The sequence below is a fragment of the Falco naumanni genome, chromosome Z (genome assembly GCF_017639655.2).
Source record: "Falco naumanni isolate bFalNau1 chromosome Z, bFalNau1.pat, whole genome shotgun sequence".
Classification (NCBI taxonomy): domain Eukaryota; kingdom Metazoa; phylum Chordata; class Aves; order Falconiformes; family Falconidae; genus Falco; species Falco naumanni.
In genome coordinates, this window is record NC_054080.1 from 25175291 (window position 1) to 25191982 (window position 16692).

At 39.6% G+C, this 16692-nt stretch overlaps 1 protein-coding gene across 1 annotated transcript; it reads right to left on the reverse strand.

Moving 5' to 3' along the window:
• Window positions 1–1053: 1053 nt before the first annotated feature.
• SLC25A46 (solute carrier family 25 member 46) lies at window positions 1054–16332 on the reverse strand. Its single transcript, XM_040579960.1, has 8 exons — window positions 15978–16332; window positions 13961–14003; window positions 11393–11450; window positions 10810–10887; window positions 9998–10098; window positions 6957–7013; window positions 6437–6494; window positions 1054–3301 (listed from the first exon to the last, which is right to left on the reverse strand). The coding sequence occupies exons 1-8, from the start codon at window positions 16228–16230 to the stop codon at window positions 2723–2725; spliced, it is 1227 nt and encodes a 408-aa protein (XP_040435894.1). The 5' UTR covers window positions 16231–16332; the 3' UTR covers window positions 1054–2722.
• Window positions 16333–16692: the final 360 nt, after the last annotated feature.

Consider the following 16692-nt stretch of genomic DNA (forward strand, 5'->3'; position numbering starts at 1 on the left):
CTGTCTTCAGTAACATTTATCTTCTTGAAATTGGCTCTCAACAATGAAAAATGTGTCAGAAAAATAATGTACTAAAACATAATTAAGGTTGTACCAGGAAGAACAGGGTGCCTAAGATTTTTTCATATTCCAGAAAATTAGAAACTTTTCTGCAGCAATTCAGCGTTTTGTAGTTTTCAGTGGGGCGTCTTGCTAAAGCCACCTATTGATCACTCATTTGAGCTAAAAACTGGGTAACTAGAATTATGATCCAAATGAAAAACATAGATAGATTAACAGTGCTTATAATTAAGAACGTTCAAAAAAGATTTTTTTCACCGCACTTTCATTTACATTTTTGCATGGACAAAACCAGCAACAAACCAGAGCGTATTACTTGGAAGGTAAAGCAAGTATACCTGAAGAATCAAAACATGTTCATTCTAACTGATGGGAAGAGGGCCAAAACCAGAACAGCCCAAAGCAAATGGCTTTTCCACTGCAGAACAGTTGCTGTACGTTGACAGCATTCTTTCCCACCCTGCTTGAAGTTACAGATCTGAGATTCTGGCATAGACTAGAACTGTAAAACTCTCAGCCACCAAAACAAGAGAGTTTGACGTAAGTTAATACTCTAGCACATTATCTAGTGCAATTCTGAGAACACACTATGTTCCCTCTTGCAGAATATATAAAGGCATGTCCTCCATTTCTATGACAAAATGCCTTCTGCAAAATTTTATTCCTAGAAAAACTGATACATCTGCAAGTGTTGGTTTCCAGCATAGACTTAGTTACTGCTTCAAGGCAGCTGTGATGGAATAGTTGGCTTCAGCTGAATTGAATACCTTTGAAAAGGCTGATTTTATGTATTAAAAGTTGGAATTCAGAACTTCACTGGACAAAGGCCTGCACAATCTGGTCTGAAGTCAATGCTGCCCTTGCTTAGAGCAGGAATTTGGACTAAACAACCTGCCAAGACCCTTTCCAATCTGGATGGTTCTCTGATATGGCTTTCTTCATACTCATAGGAACTTTAAAAATATAAAGCAGGAATAGAATAGCTCACTCAAGTGCTTGCATGTAGTTTAATTCAACATGTTCTTGCAATTAGGAGAGATGGGAAACTTGAAAAAGCCATTCTGAAGTCTACACAATAAAATATAACACACAAATTGGGATTCCTTCACATGCCTCTTCAGTGAATTACTTTGAAATATTTACAGTGAATTCTCATTTTATTTCATTGCTTTCATTCTATACACTGAATTTGCAATTAACAGTATTTCAAAATAAGATCATTTCCCAGGTTCACTATACTTTCCATTTAAACACAACAGCATTTAAAATACATGAGTTAGATTAATAGCAAAGTAGACCTGCAAATGATTTGAAGTCAGAACTTATGAATTGCAACACCTTTTCATTATTTTGCCGTGACTAGTTTCCATAAGCTCTAACTACTATACAATGATTAATGATTGAAATGCACATCAATTTACAGTATTCAAAGATAGACTTGTGACATGGAAATGTGAAGAAGGCAGTAGCCTCTCATATAATTTAAAAGTGATTCTCCACATGCTTGTTTTATTTGCTAAATATCACGACCACCCACTCCCCGCCCGCCTGCCTCCCCCTCCCCTGCCAACTTTCATATTTAGTGATCAAACCAAGGAGGACTAAGTTGTTCAGAATGATCAGAACTCACTTTCAGACTGAAAGTCTTGATTTACTAGTGGAAGAGGAAAAAGATGGTACATTTCAGTAGTTTACTTGCACATAAACAGACTTTACTGTGCTCCACAAAATATCTAATTCAGCAGACTTTAAGTGAAGGACATCAGTACTAAACAGTAAGTAGATAGCTGTGTACATATCTCTCATCTAACAAGAGAAACTCTAGAAACATTGGTTCGTTTTTTTATGCTTTCTATACACTTTGAACACTGATACTACACACATTGTAAGATTATTCTACTCTTACACAATGTAGCAGAATAAAATTAAACCCTGAAGTTATGAGTAGAAAGATGGCTAAAAATGGCACTTACACATGCACACATCAGTTTCTAATTGCTTTATTCACACTTTAATTACTGTAAGCCTTGCAAACAAACTGCAAGACAGCCAAATTTGCATTCCCCAAACTTTTTATTTTGTACAAAGCAAAAGATTCCTCTTTGTCATCTTCTGCTACACTGCAGCAAAGAAATCTGTGTTACCTGTAAACTACGACATTTATGTCTATTTCAGTTACTTTTACAGTTTCTATTTTGCTCACAGCTTCATTAACTGTGAATTTCAAAACGATTTGAAAAGACCAGTAAACCTATCAGTCTCCCACTTGCAAGTTCTACAGCTCATGAAAATTCCTTTCAACTGGCTACCAGTCGAAATTAAATATCATATGTGATGTTCACAAAGCAGATACTAAGAATTCATACCCGTTCTTTAAGTCAGAGGAAAGGTAAATCCTCACTCCAACCACATCTGAAATCCAACTCTCTTCTGTATGACTGCACAGTAAATACTCAATTTGTGCCTGTAATTTTAAATTTAAACAGTACTTTTTATTAATTACACTTAGGAATCTATATCCCCATTTTTAAAAGAAGTTCTTTTACAGCATAAGGAGAATCCAGTGCGGATTCTTAGAACTTCATTTTCCTAAGCCATTTTAAACAATAATTAGGTTAGTAGGTCAATCATGTTCACTGTGCTAAATCCACAGCTGAACAGATTAGGAAACATTTTGAAGCAGTGTTGAGTAAATGATTTTGGTAAGCTGTAAAACTGCCACATGCAAAGTATACTGCACTATAACAGCTCCAAATCCTTTATAAAACCCTAGCATCCCTTCTTCTCGTTTTATAGTATTTATGCAGTCTCTCATTCCCTCATACTGAGTATTGATCGGAAGCACTTCATAGCCAAGGTCTGTATTGTCAATTATTGTGCGTGTCCCCTGAATATGAAGGCGGTGTAAAACTGTCTCCAGTGGGTAAAGCATGACATCAGCACAAAGGCTAGCAGCAAAGCTAGCAATAAGTTCTGGAAAATATGCATCCAGCATGCTCTGCACAGAAGTAGAGCTCTCAGCTGGAAGGTTGTGGGAATCATCCTTTTTTAGAACAAACAAAACAAGCTTCTGGACGATGGAACTGATGACATAGTGAAGAACTCCATGCAGAGCAGTTGGAAGAGTCAAGACCATCAGAGGAAGGAGACGCTTGCTGTGGGGTACTCCCATGCCTACCACTCTGCCGATGCCTTCTTTCACACAGTCCAGGATGCCAGGATTATCTCGAATTATTTCGCTCTACAAGCACAAAGGAATAGTTACGCTTGTGCTGCCCGTTTCATAACCACGCTGACATCCACTTCCACACTTCATCGCTACTGAACTTTGTAAGAGAGTTAAACATTTGCATGCTATTGTATCTGCATGGCTATACTGATACAAATTCTTTGCTCTAACACTCTTGATAGCATTCAAGTAAACTCCTTCTAAAAAATGAGCCCATCTTGAAGAGTCTTTGTTTAATCTACATTCCAGTTATTTGTGTTGCTACCAAAGAAAGTAAATTCTCAGCCTATGGCTGGAAGTATCAGTCTGCAAAACAGTCATGTACTGAAAATGCCCACTTCTGGAGCAAAATGCTTATTTATCTAATTTAGAAGTCCTTTTCCTTAAGGACTATAACTCTCACCTTTGAACTTAAATTTGCATAATAAAGATTTCAATAACTGAAGCGGAGTTGAAAGATCATTTTTAGTATCAGTTTAATAGTCACCTCTGAACATTTCCATTCCATTAATTCCATCTAAAATAGCACTATTTACCCATGCTGCCTCTTTAGAAATAAGATAATTATTTTGTTCATGTAGTGAAAATAAAGAATTCACTTAGTAATCATTTACTCCATTATACTCCACCTATGACCACAGGTTTAAGCTAAAGATACTACTTCCCCTTCCACTGCTTATACAAACTCAGTGTTTTATCATCACTGTTACATCCAAAATTCAGGACTTGAGAGTTCTTTTCAATGCACAAGTCTCTAAGTTCATGTTGGCTGTCTGCTGACCTCATGCCAGGATAAACCACAAAACCATTCCCCAGTACTCTGGGGAAAGACTAACAGCCTACAAAGCCTTCATGGTCAGTCTGTGCAGAGGAGAAACTAATTCAAACACTTCAGAATATAATGTAGTTACAGACTTTAAGTACAAGTTAAGTAAGCATCATAACCCCCACATCATTACTAGTCACTGCACTTCAAAACCCTGCTTGCTTTTGTCAAACACGCCACCATGTGGTTTGGAACGTTAAAGACAAAACCAGTAATGTGACAGCTAAAAATTTCTACTATTTACAGTTATTTTGATGAAATATATTTACTTGGAGAACCGTGTAAAACTAATACTGTTGAACATTAATATTTATCAGAATTAAGACAATCAAAGTTAATATAAAACTGTTAGTTACAAATCCCACTATCTTTATAACTTTTAAAACTTTATAACTTTTATAATTCATTATTGGTCAGTCCTCTTGCAGCTTAATGTAAACCTGGTAAGCTAAGGTGCCACCCTGCACTGATTAACACGGTACAAATAAAATCTTCACAAATTCTGTCATTTACCTCCGTTGTGTTTCTAGTAAGAAAGCTCATGATGTTTCCAGGAACTGAAGAATGTATTTTATACAGCACATATACACCTGTTTAGTAAAATACCTGCACACAGCTGAATCTACTAAGCCTAAAGCCCTCAGATCTCAGTGGAATTATTTTCATAAGCAATGCCTTATAGATCACCTGTCCAAAAGTTGGGGGGAGATGCCGTTTTGTCTTTTTGATTGTTTTCCTATTAAGCTGCTTTCTAGCAAAGAAACTTTATTACTTATTTTGCAAACAGAAGACAGGCTCTAAGTCATGCTCTCTTTTATCATTTATTGTTAATTATGTTCCTCATGTCCAACAACATAGATAACATCCTTTCAGACAACAATATAAGCAGTAAGATACCTGAATATAGCATTTTATTCTGTAGCCTGCTATGAACCAAGAAACATGAACAGTGTTCTACTTGTTTCTAGTTGCAGGATTATGGCATGCTCAGGGTAAAGATGCTTCCCAGGACATAGAAAAGTTTCCTAGGTCACCTTCCCAGCATGAGGCCGCTTCAACCTTCCCAAGGTTTCCACAGACTCATAGATCCACTCAGGCTGGATTTATGGAAAATTACTTTCAAAATAATTCAACAGGAGAGAGAAATAGGGCTTCTTACATACAGAGTAACTTTAGAGAATGTGAGTTTGTTACTGGGATTCTATCAGCATGCCTCCATGCATACACACTTAATCTCACCTGTCCTGTTAATTCATAATGTGGCCAGATCAGACAGAACAGCCTCTTCCTAGTACCTTCTGGCTCCTTTAAATTTGGATTCTCTACACAGAGCAGGATCCTGTCCTTTAAGAGTACCAGCCTCTAAAGTTCATGCTGAAACTAAGAACTGTAGAAGTCTTGTCTGCCTCTTCTCCATAGAAAAAGCGCCATTTTGTAGACATACACCAGCAGCTGAACTGTAGGTTTAGACAGCTGCATCTAGATCAGTTTTGACCATACTTACAACTTGCCTATGCTATGAATGAAAATTACTGTTTTGATGACTGAATGACACGACAGTGACTAACCTGCACCACCCTCCACATGAAAGATCACTTTACAGTGTGTTCCATTAGCTGCACAAAGATACCATCGTGTTAATTACGAGCAATTCGTTATACAGTGATCGCTGGAAGAATTACCCCGGACCACTGCTGCATAGCTAAATCCTGTCTCTTTCTGGAGAAAGAGATACAACAACTCACCGAAAGGCAGTCTGCAATACTATGGGTTACTCTGTACAGTTATAGAACAAGTTAAGCAGTATCCTAAGTGACCGGTCCAGATATTTATTGATATGGTTAAGGAAAAGCTAAATGAGAATTTAAAAGCAAAAACGTAACTGAATGAAAGGAGTCCTGAAATAGTAGAGTTCACTCTTTTAACAAAACAAAGCTGACTTCCTAGAAAAGCTTTATAGTTATAGGGAAAGGGTCACTGCAACAACTTGCAGAGCAAAAATCTTTCACATGAGGAAAAACTTATTTACTGTTTGTATGCTAGAACTAGATGTAACCTGCCCTTATATCATAGACAATATATTCCAACTATCTGTATTAAATGTTCTAATTCTAGATTTAGACTTAAGATAGTACAACTAATATGCCCATCACGGTAAATGATTTTTATCTCCGTTAGTAAGTCATACCGCCTCAAGCAAAACAAACACAACCATCCCAACATAAACCTGAATCCAAAGCCTGCCTCAGCTCTCCACATAATCTAGTCTATAAAGAGACTAATAGTATGTTTCAAAATGTTGCAAATACATGTAAAGTTACCTGTACAGTTTCAATCAGGCTCGCAGAATAAAAAGGCATTGCTACCACATGTGTTAAACTGTGGAAATGAAAAAGATAAGAATTAAGGTAATGACAATACTATAATTCTAGCCAAATATGCACCTGAAAGTTTATCAAGTTATCTACCAAGTCAAGCCTGAGAGAAAATTAACAACTGTAACTTCAATTATTAAAATGCACGAGTTGAGATAAATTTCAGTCTAAAGTTCTGTTAAATTCCATTTCTATGTGACCAGACTTATTCAGGTCTCCCAAATATAATAATGTAATTACCAAAAGAATCTAATCTTTTAAATCACTCAGGTTCCATACAAACATATGGATCTAATAAAATAATCTGTGAAAGTGATGTATATAATCAAGATTCTTAAAAAAAAAATTTTTTTAAATTACTATTAGCAACTTGTCAAGTAACCACAGCTGCAGATGAAGCTAATATACATTTAGTAGTTAGTGTTTAGAAAATAAGATGTAAGGTAATAAAACATGTTATACTTACCCTTTGAGTAGGAGGTGTCCACCTATCTGCCTGAGGTTCCATTTATGTGAAAGCTCCCTAAAAAGAAAAGTATTTACCTTAATATGCATAAGAACACGTTATTCTCAAGCATTTCTTCCATGGGTGTCAACATGCAGTTTTCATATTGGTGTTCTACTATCAGTTTATGTTGTAGGATTTCCCGTATTGAAAGACATCCGCAACACATTTCATAAACTATGCTTAACTTTTACAAGTTATTTGGGCCTGTTAGATATTCTAGCAAAAAACCCTTTCAAATTATTAAAAAGGTGTCTGCAGCTCTCACTGTAACTAGTGGCTTTAGTGTTTTGCATGTATTTTGCACCCTTACATACCAACTCTTAAAGCCATTTTCACAGAGTATTAGATTATTTTAGTTTGATCATGCATTTTCTGTTCTTTGAGGTTATGCTCACCCAGTTGTTTCATTCATGAAATCCTAAATCACATTCTGACACAGTTAGACAACACCAAACCAAGTACAGTATGTCAGACTAAAAGCTGTGTAGTAATTCTGTACAGACTTAGCTCAAGTCTTTTGGCATATTCTGGTACAACAAAAGAAAGCCTGTGTGTTTAACACAAAGGTGACTTCAATAAAATCCCCTTAAAGTAGTAGTTTCTATTTACACACGTCAAATATGGACCGTACACGTTAAACTACATTCCATTTGACAGAAAACTTAATCCCACCAAGCTCAACGTAACATTCAAATGTCAAATGTATACGTTTGGCATACGTTTGGTAAATACTGTAGCTATGAGGTAAAGATATTTGTCTGAAATATTTGACACACTAAATTATGCATTTTTAATAACAAGCTATAAAGTGTTCAGCTTCAATTCTTGTCCAGGAATCACACTCACCCACTGCCTGTAGTTACAACTCTAATCCAAGAAAGGAAACTTTAAAGAATTGTGTGTTACTAGTAGCTATCACTTTCCTAAATACATGTCAGCTACTAAAGAGGAAGGGAAGATCATTTACTATTATGTACTTCAGACACTTGCATCACATCCACTGAGCCGTAATACTTCAAAGATGTGGAAAATGAAGGCAGCCAAACTAATGCATGAAAGCCTGATCGGTCAATCCACTAGCTATAACTATTGCTGAAGTGGAAGAAGAATTACGGAATGAGTTTAAGAACCACACCAACTTGCCTGTTAACAAAGCTGTTAACACGCATTTATAGGCTCCTCTCTTAAAACACAGGGATTCTTTTATGGTATTATGATACAGAACTGGAATTGACATCTCACTTCCTTGCGTCCTTTGGAGCTTGATAAAGTAATTAAATAAGCTTTTAAATCAGATTTGCTGGCACTGCTGCTATGAGCAATAACTTTCAGCTCCCTGTGTGCATGCTACCATTAAAAAGGGAGAGCACCCAGTAGAAAACTGCATGGGGTGGTGCACATACAAGACAACCATTTCAGTCGGATCACTTCCCCAGTCTAGTTTGCTTTGTGACTGTTCACATACTGCACTGGAACAAGGATGAAGGTATCACTGAGGAAGGAATGAGCAGGTACCAGCAGAAAGGATTGCTTCTTTTGGCAGCAGCACTAGCTTACTTTTCCAGCTACTGAACAACTGGCCCACAAGAAAAATCTCCTTGCTCACACTGGACAGAAATCAGAACTGTGAAAATACAAGCAGTGTATCACATCTCATGAGCTTAAGCATCTCCTAGAGGAGTATTTAAAAACAAGAACAAGTCGCACCTGGAGGAAAGTGTATGCCTGGGAATTTCAGTTACGTATGACAGACAGCAGACCAAAAAGCTTAAATACGCGCTCAACACAATGTAAGCATGAAATGCTTTTGCTAATGGTTTTGACAAATGCCTGAACCTGCAAAGACTTACTTTTATTAGTATGCACACATGCATCATAATAGTAGCTTGATTCAGCCTGCCTACATTTCTTATCTTCAAAACTAGGTCAGTTTCCATGTCCCTCAAGTACGTAGTCTGTCCACACATTAAAACCAGGCACTTGTCTCTTCTGAAACTAATATTAACATCAAACCACTGGTCCATTCAAACATAGTGAGACTTAAATCCAACTACTTGACTGCCTCCCTAATATATTTTCCAAGATAAATTTTTATTGTTTCACTGGTGCTTCAGTGTGCACCCTGCAACTGTCTGCTATCTTTTCATAACTTTTCTCAGTCTCCTTGCATTTCATTGTAAGTTTTAGTTACTTTACGTAATAAACTTTCTCACACAACCCACTTACTCTTAAAACATCTGTAACAAAACTAACAATATATATTATTACAGTTGTCAGCCCTTACTGTTAGATCTGGACCATTATAAAATAAAACACTGATAAAAAGTCTCCAGACAAAAATTCTTAATCAGACTTGTATCTCAAAGCAGAAAGACATCACAATGTTTTACCACAATCCTGGCGTAGAAGTTCAGCATAAGAAGTAGTCAGAGTCACAAATCAAAATAAAAAACTACTATAGCTGAAGATAGGCACAGTGAAGTAGAATGGTGAATATCTCTTTAAATGAAGTCACTCATTTTTAGTTTTAATTGCTTCATTATGAGAATACTGAACAAGGTACATGTAGTTGTTGGTAAAGGAGGACAGAAGACAAAGCTGACAGCCACATAGACTCTTATTTACCATGTCTTCTCATTTACTAATGCAGGCCATTCTGTTCTCTCACCTACCAAAGACAGTGAAATGTTCAGCAGGATGTCAGTGCTGGCTCATTAGCTGTGTAAGTTTTCTGTGTTTAGATTAATGAAACTAGGACTTCTTACTTTGGACTTACAAACCAAAATACAAAAAGAAATTTATGAATTGTATTATTACAGTATGATTATACTGAAAGCCAATTTGCTGCACTATTTCTACACTCAGAGCAGTAGGCAGACATACCAAACACACAAAGCTCCCAGAAAGAGTCTCTCACTATTGACTAATTACAAGTGCTGTGCTGAAAACACTTATTCAGTGTCTGACTGTTAGAAGCAGTAAAAAAACCGCTGTGATACCTTGGCAAAGGTGTGAATTCACTGATAATGCCTTCTGTTCCCAGGGATATGCCCTGAACAATGAAAGTGCTGCCCATTCCTTTCCAGAGAGCTCTTGGACCCTGTGTTTTGAAATACAGAACATATTCTGATTTAGGCAACATAAAAATCAAAACTCTTTTAATCTCACTAATTTTTATAAAATTTCAGCAATTTCAGACCACAAAGGGCTACAATTCTACTACTGAACTTCACTGTCACCAAATTCAGGGGAAAAATAACTTCAACTCTGAAAAGAATTTTTTGTTCTTCAATAATTCCAAGCAGTTGTCAACAATTTTGCAGGCATCTCTCTCACTGTCAACACTGTACTATAAACTTAACACCATTTTCTACGGACAACTTGAGATGTTAAAGCATATCCATAAGAAATCCAGAGAATATTTTTTTACTGTCTTCTGATCTGAGTTTCAGGACTGCTATTCCCATGCAAACGGAAAATTCACACAATACTGTCTTTGTAAGTAGTCATTTGGATAATCCATATAAGTAATCCATATGAGGATTAGTTATTTTTTAGAATCCTAATTAAAAAAAAAATAGTTTCATGGACTTTCTGTTTTCTAACATATGCAAGTCTTCCCCACTAAATACTACTTTAAAAAAAAAATATTTATTATTATCTTCCTGAAAAATTTCTGCAACTATAAAAACAGCAAACCCTTACAATGGCCATGTTCTTAACCACCAATTACATAAAGAGTTAAAGATGTCAAGGCACATATGCACTATCGTCTCCACTGCTCAGATACAGCCTGACACCAAATACTGACCTGTGTCTTATTGATGCTGTACATAATATTCACAATAGTAAATGGAGTGAGATGATAATTCCGAGCATGATAGTTAACCTGTTAAAAATATAAATAATGGCAGTTTTATAAACACGCTTGCAGATGTTAGAACTCTAAAGGAAAAAGTACTTCCGAAATAAGGATTTTATTTCTGTAAAGTTCAGCTAAAGTGACCAAAATATGAGTAAGTGGTCACTGACATTTCGGGAAACAGGCACAACTTTCAAGTATTTGTATGTTGCAAATGTGAACGGTAAAGCAAGGTTATACCAGAAAATATTGGAAACAAAGCATCCTGCTTGTAAATGAGGATCTGGGTTGCTCTGAAGACACTCCCTTGTTGTAATTCATTTTCCACTGCCCAAACGAAAATGAGTAAGAATGTTCAAGGTAAGTTAAAATTTTGGAATGGAAAACGTGTATGATACAAATGAAAACACGTTAATATAGCAGTGTCTCCCTAGGAACTGTGAAGCTTTCTTATACTCTACAGAGTATGAAAACACGGAAACATCACAGTATACAGGAGCTCTGACTGGAAGAGGTAATATAAAAGACATACCTGACACTGACGACGTAGAACAATGCAAGGATGGGCCAACACATTTTCTGTAAATAGGCTTTAAAAGAAAAGTGTATTTAAAGCATGGGAAGCCACGACAAATTTATTAGAAAAGGCTTGTTACTTTTCTCTAACAACATTAGATCAGAATTTGAAAAACCTATACGTTATCTAGTGAATTAACGAGGCATTTTGGATGGCTACCTCATAGCCTGCCAATACTATAAAAGAAAAAGTAATAAAAAACCTGACACGTACATTCACTACAAGAAAGCCCACTTACATATATATCGCATGTATGTATTTTTATAGGCGAAACAACATACCAAATTTCTTAAAACTTCCCTCCATAAAATATGAGGGAACAAAACAGGCCAGAGGCAGAACTATGAAATTATTTGTTTCCAGGTTTATGTTAATTCTGTGTAGCACACTATCAATCAAGATGAAGCCTTAGCGGGACCAGAGGATCGGTGCTAACAGCTGACATTTTTTTTTCACCAGAGAATGCTACTGCCCCAAACCAACACTCCCTCCACCCCCAGAAATGCTATTTCAACCAAACCTTCACAGGAAAGTTCTCTCAGTTCTAAAGTAGGATTCCTGGTCACAATCACGCAGAGAAACTTCATCTCCAAAGTGCCTGAGTGATCAGTGTACTTACCTGTACTCAGTTCAAACCTGAGATACGGATTAGAAAAGCAAAACCTCCAGGCTTTGTCTAAGCATCCCAAGTAACAGCTTTGACCACCAATGTACAGGATCATCTGGGGTAGGTCTCTTATGGGGATTTTACTCTGGATAATTAAGTACTGACTGGCAGAGAAAAGTACTGAGCCTGCAGCTTCATAACTAACTAATTAGTAGTTTGCCACTACCAAGAGAGGTGAAACTTCCCCTGTATTCCAGCTACTGTCTATTAAGCCGTCCGGGTAGCCAACTCAACTAACCGCACAAAACCTAACCTTTTCTTTTGAGCATTTCCTACAAGATTTCTGACTCAATCTGGTACAAATCCAGAAGCAGAGAGAATTTCTCTCAGCAGTGATACAATGTTCATCAGCTCACTTTCCCAAAACCACACATTTTAGTCTTAGTGACCATGGTGCTTCAGGATGTGGAAAACTTTGATAACTAAATCAAAGCATATAGTAAGAGTGAGCCGTGCTAACATCTCTCTGCTCCTGAAGGAGATCAGCATGTTCATTACTTCCCCAAAATGGTCATTCCTAGTTGTTCTTCTTTATCCCTTCCCTCTCTAATCCAGTTAGCTGGCATCTGCTGGCTTTCACAGTCAGTCAGCTCCCAGGTAAATCAACCTAACTGAAAAGGCAAAAAATAATCCAGCTCTTCAATTGACTTGGTCTTCTGTTTTTAGTGAGTCAAACTGGTTAAAAGAGATTCTGATGGGCATCAAGGGTGATAACAATGGCGTAAGGAGCAGGACAGGCTGCAGGTCAAGTAAAAGCCCCTCCTCTTTAAGTAGAAATACACTGTAAGAACCTCAACTGATACAGCTTGCCATGTTGGTCTAACTGGGTGACACAAGTGGTCTAACTGGGTGACACAAGTACTCATGTTCTGAAGAGAACTGCATTTTTCTCTGACAAGTATCACATTCAGGTCAACAAACAGTAAAATGTTTTTTAGTCCTAAAGCTTTCAAGACAAAAAAACCCCACCTCTCACTATTTCCCAAGTTGCATCAGTGCAGTGACTGAGAAAAACCTGACCAGGTGAGTGTGACTGAGTAGGCATCCCACCAAAAAAATCCTAAGCTTATCATGATCCTTACACTTGACAATTTAAGCTCTGAAAATATGGTTAAACATGTTAAAATCCACCACTTTCTCAGAAATACTACCAATAATCAATGTCACCATAATAAAGACTAAAATGGTTATTGGACCACTTGGCTAAATCAACATTACTGTTTCAGGATACTTTGATAATGTATTTGAAGACATTTTCACATATTTAGGAAACATTCACATTACCTAAAAACACTGAAAGCAGCAAACGTGATCAGCTTTCTGGTGTTATTTTCAGACTGCTCTGATAGGATGGATATATCCTGGGCATAATGTAACAAAAAAGTGTTTCTTATATTCACTGCCCATTAAGTAATTTTGAGAAACATTTCAGTTAAAGATAATAGAAACCTACATGGATTTCAGGTAGACAGTTTCTAAAGGCATGTCAGCTGTGTAAGTCTACTAGCATAAAAACACAACACAAAAGTGCGCAAAGAATCATAGGAAAGACCTTAAAGACCATTGAGCCTAAATGTTAGCCTAGCACTTGCATGTCCACCACTAAACCACGTCCCTAAATGCAATGTCTACACATAGTTCCAGGCACTAAACCACGTCCCTAAATGCAATGTCTACACATAGTTCCAGGGATAGTGACTTAACTACTTTCCTGAGCAGCCTGTGCCTGTCAACTCTCCTGGTGAAGATTTTTCCCCAATATCCAATCTAAACCTCCCCTGGCACAACACAGGCATCATAAAACAACTACAGCTTTACTACTTCATTGTCACTGAAAATTATTATACAACTCTTACCTTGCGAGGCCAATACCAAAGCCTGCAAATCTGTTCAACTGTTCTGAAAAAAAATGGAAACAGATTATACAGCAGCGATAATCACAAAGCGGAAGAAAATGACATGAAAACAATCTGAAAAGCTTAATTTTATATCGTACTTCAGAAAATCACAAGCACTAAACCAGAACGTTTATGGCAAACCTGCAAGAAAGGATATAAAAAATAATTCCCCCAGGAATATTTGCACTTTGTACTGCATTTGATTCTGTACATACTTCTATAAATAAAATTATTTTTGTCTCAAACAGCTATAGGGACAACAAAAGAGACAAAGTGAACAGTAAAACAGAGTATATCTTAAGATCTAAAAAAAATCTAAAACCAACCACTGAAAAAGTTAGCATGCATAACAGTTTGCAATAACTCTGAAACATACATTTAGATATCTGAGGTGAAATTATTTTTAAAAACAACACCAGTAATAAGAGACAAACTTTGGGACAAATAACACACAAAACCACTGATGATGTAACAAACGTCTAGACGATGTGACATTTAAGTCAGCTGTTTACCTCCACTCCTTTGCAAAAATCTATTTATGAGAGAACTGTTAAAATCGCAACCACAGTAATGGGTTCAGTTCTCTGTTGTCTGCTACCAGACAGACACTTAACACATTGGGAAGCATCAGAAGAGATTTTAAGAAGATTATCAGAACTGTAAAGGCAACTGAAAAATAACGCTCAGCCCTACAATCCACAGGGTGCAAGCAAGCTGTAAGCATGGTTAACGCCAGTAACTTCTGTGGAGCTCTACACACACATGGCAGCCCTCCTAAGAGGAATATGACTCTCTCCACTTGGAGAGCCTGGACTTAGTGCCCAGTAATACAGCAACTCCTTGTCAGTTTTCCAAAATTCAGGATCAATATACCCTCCATGAGTAGATAAGACCAAAAAAAAAAAAACCCCAACAAAAAAAGGCAGCAGTCTTCAAGTGTCTGCTTGTATATTTAAGTTGTGCTTGCACAGATGGAAGTCCAGCTAAGGGTTGCACTCATTGTAAGACCTGAAAAAAACACTGCACTACAGGTTGGAAAAAAAGAAGACTCATCCATTAATACAACTAAACTTTAAATACTTTAGTCTTTCAAAAAGCTTTGCTACTTAAGTGTATACAAACTGCTCCAGAACATTCTTTTTAATTACTGGCAATGTTCAGTAGCCTGGTTATCAAGTTTCTCTTAATTCACCTCTGGTTCACAGATATAAAATAATACTGTGCTTCTGCGGGTTTCTGCCCAGTTTCCCAGCAATCACTGGAAAAGACTTGAGCATGCTTGCTTTCTCAAATTCTACCAGTTCCATGGTTCCTTCACCATCATGCAAGCAGGGTGGGGGTGGGGTGGAGTTAATTCAGCAGCTCATACCACACCCCTTGTCAACATAACAATAAAGCTGCCAAAAGACACAAAGTCTGAGACATCAACACTAAGTAACAAAACATACTGTTAAGATCCAAAGGTACTTCCTGCCCTTACAGAAGACTGAGTATTTCTGCAGGGTATGGCTTACGTGGGCAATGGGGAGCTGACCACACGCTGCTTAACTAGAAGCTGCAGGGTGCCTTCTGGCACTCTCAATCGTATTTGCGTGTAACTATGTGGTGCTACACAGTGAAGCGGGTGCTGGAGCGCAACAGGCGGTGGCGCAGGTTCTCTGTCTTCTATCGAACTTTTTTCGTGGCGTTTCGGCATCGGCAGCCCGCGGCTGCAACGCCCCTCCGGGCCCGGCGCGGTGGCGATCAGCGCCGGCAGACCCGAGTGGCGCTAGCACGGGCGCAGCCAGGCCGCGGCACAGCCCACGGCCGCCACCTGCCCGCCCTCGCCCGCCTCGGCGGGTCCCCGCTAACCGGCCGCCGCGGCGCCGCCCGGGGAGAACGTGGCGGGAGACAAGCGGGAGACAAGCGAGGGACAGGCGGAACGGCGAGAAGCCGGCTCCCCCGCCGGGCCGGGCCAGGCCGGGCCCTCCCTTACCGGCGCCGGGGCCGCCCGCCCCGAAGTTGGGCTCCTCGTTGAAGCCGGCGGCCCCCAGGGGTGTCCCCGCCCCGTACGGCGGCGTCTTCTCCCCCCAGTACAGGTTGCGGCTGCCGGGGATGTCGGGCGGGCTGGTCACCCAGTGGCCCAGCTCCGAAGCGCTGCCAAAGGGCCTGGCGCCAGGGCCCGGCTCCTCCCGGCCACCCCCGCGGTAGCCCAGGCCGTCGAAGCCCTCGGGGCGCCGCGGGTGCATGGCAGGAAGCAGGCGGGGGGTGGGGGGAGGGACGGAGCGAGGGGGCCGCGCACAGGCCGGCACCGGCGACAACGGCGTCCGCACCCCACCACTTCCGGCTGCGGAACGGAGCCACGCCTCCCTATGGCCGGGCTCGTAGGCCACGTGACCGCGAAAAAGGCGGGGCCGGCAGCCGCTGGGCCAATAGAGCCTCTCCTGCCCGGCGCGAGGAGGAAAGGGTTGGGCGGTGGGGTCAGCGGGGAAGGACGCCGCGTGGGACGGCGGCCGAGGGTGGGCGAGTGCGCCCCCTGCCGTTGCGGCGGGCCGGACCGGGGAGGGGAGGAGGCTCTCTCCGTAGCCCTGGGCCCGGCCTGACATTTTTGGCGGGCGGAAGAGAGAGAGCCCTGGTGCGCTCCTGGCATGCAGGGCAGCTGTCTGCCAGCACGGCCCCCGGCCCGTTACCCTGGTGAACTCTCACTGCCC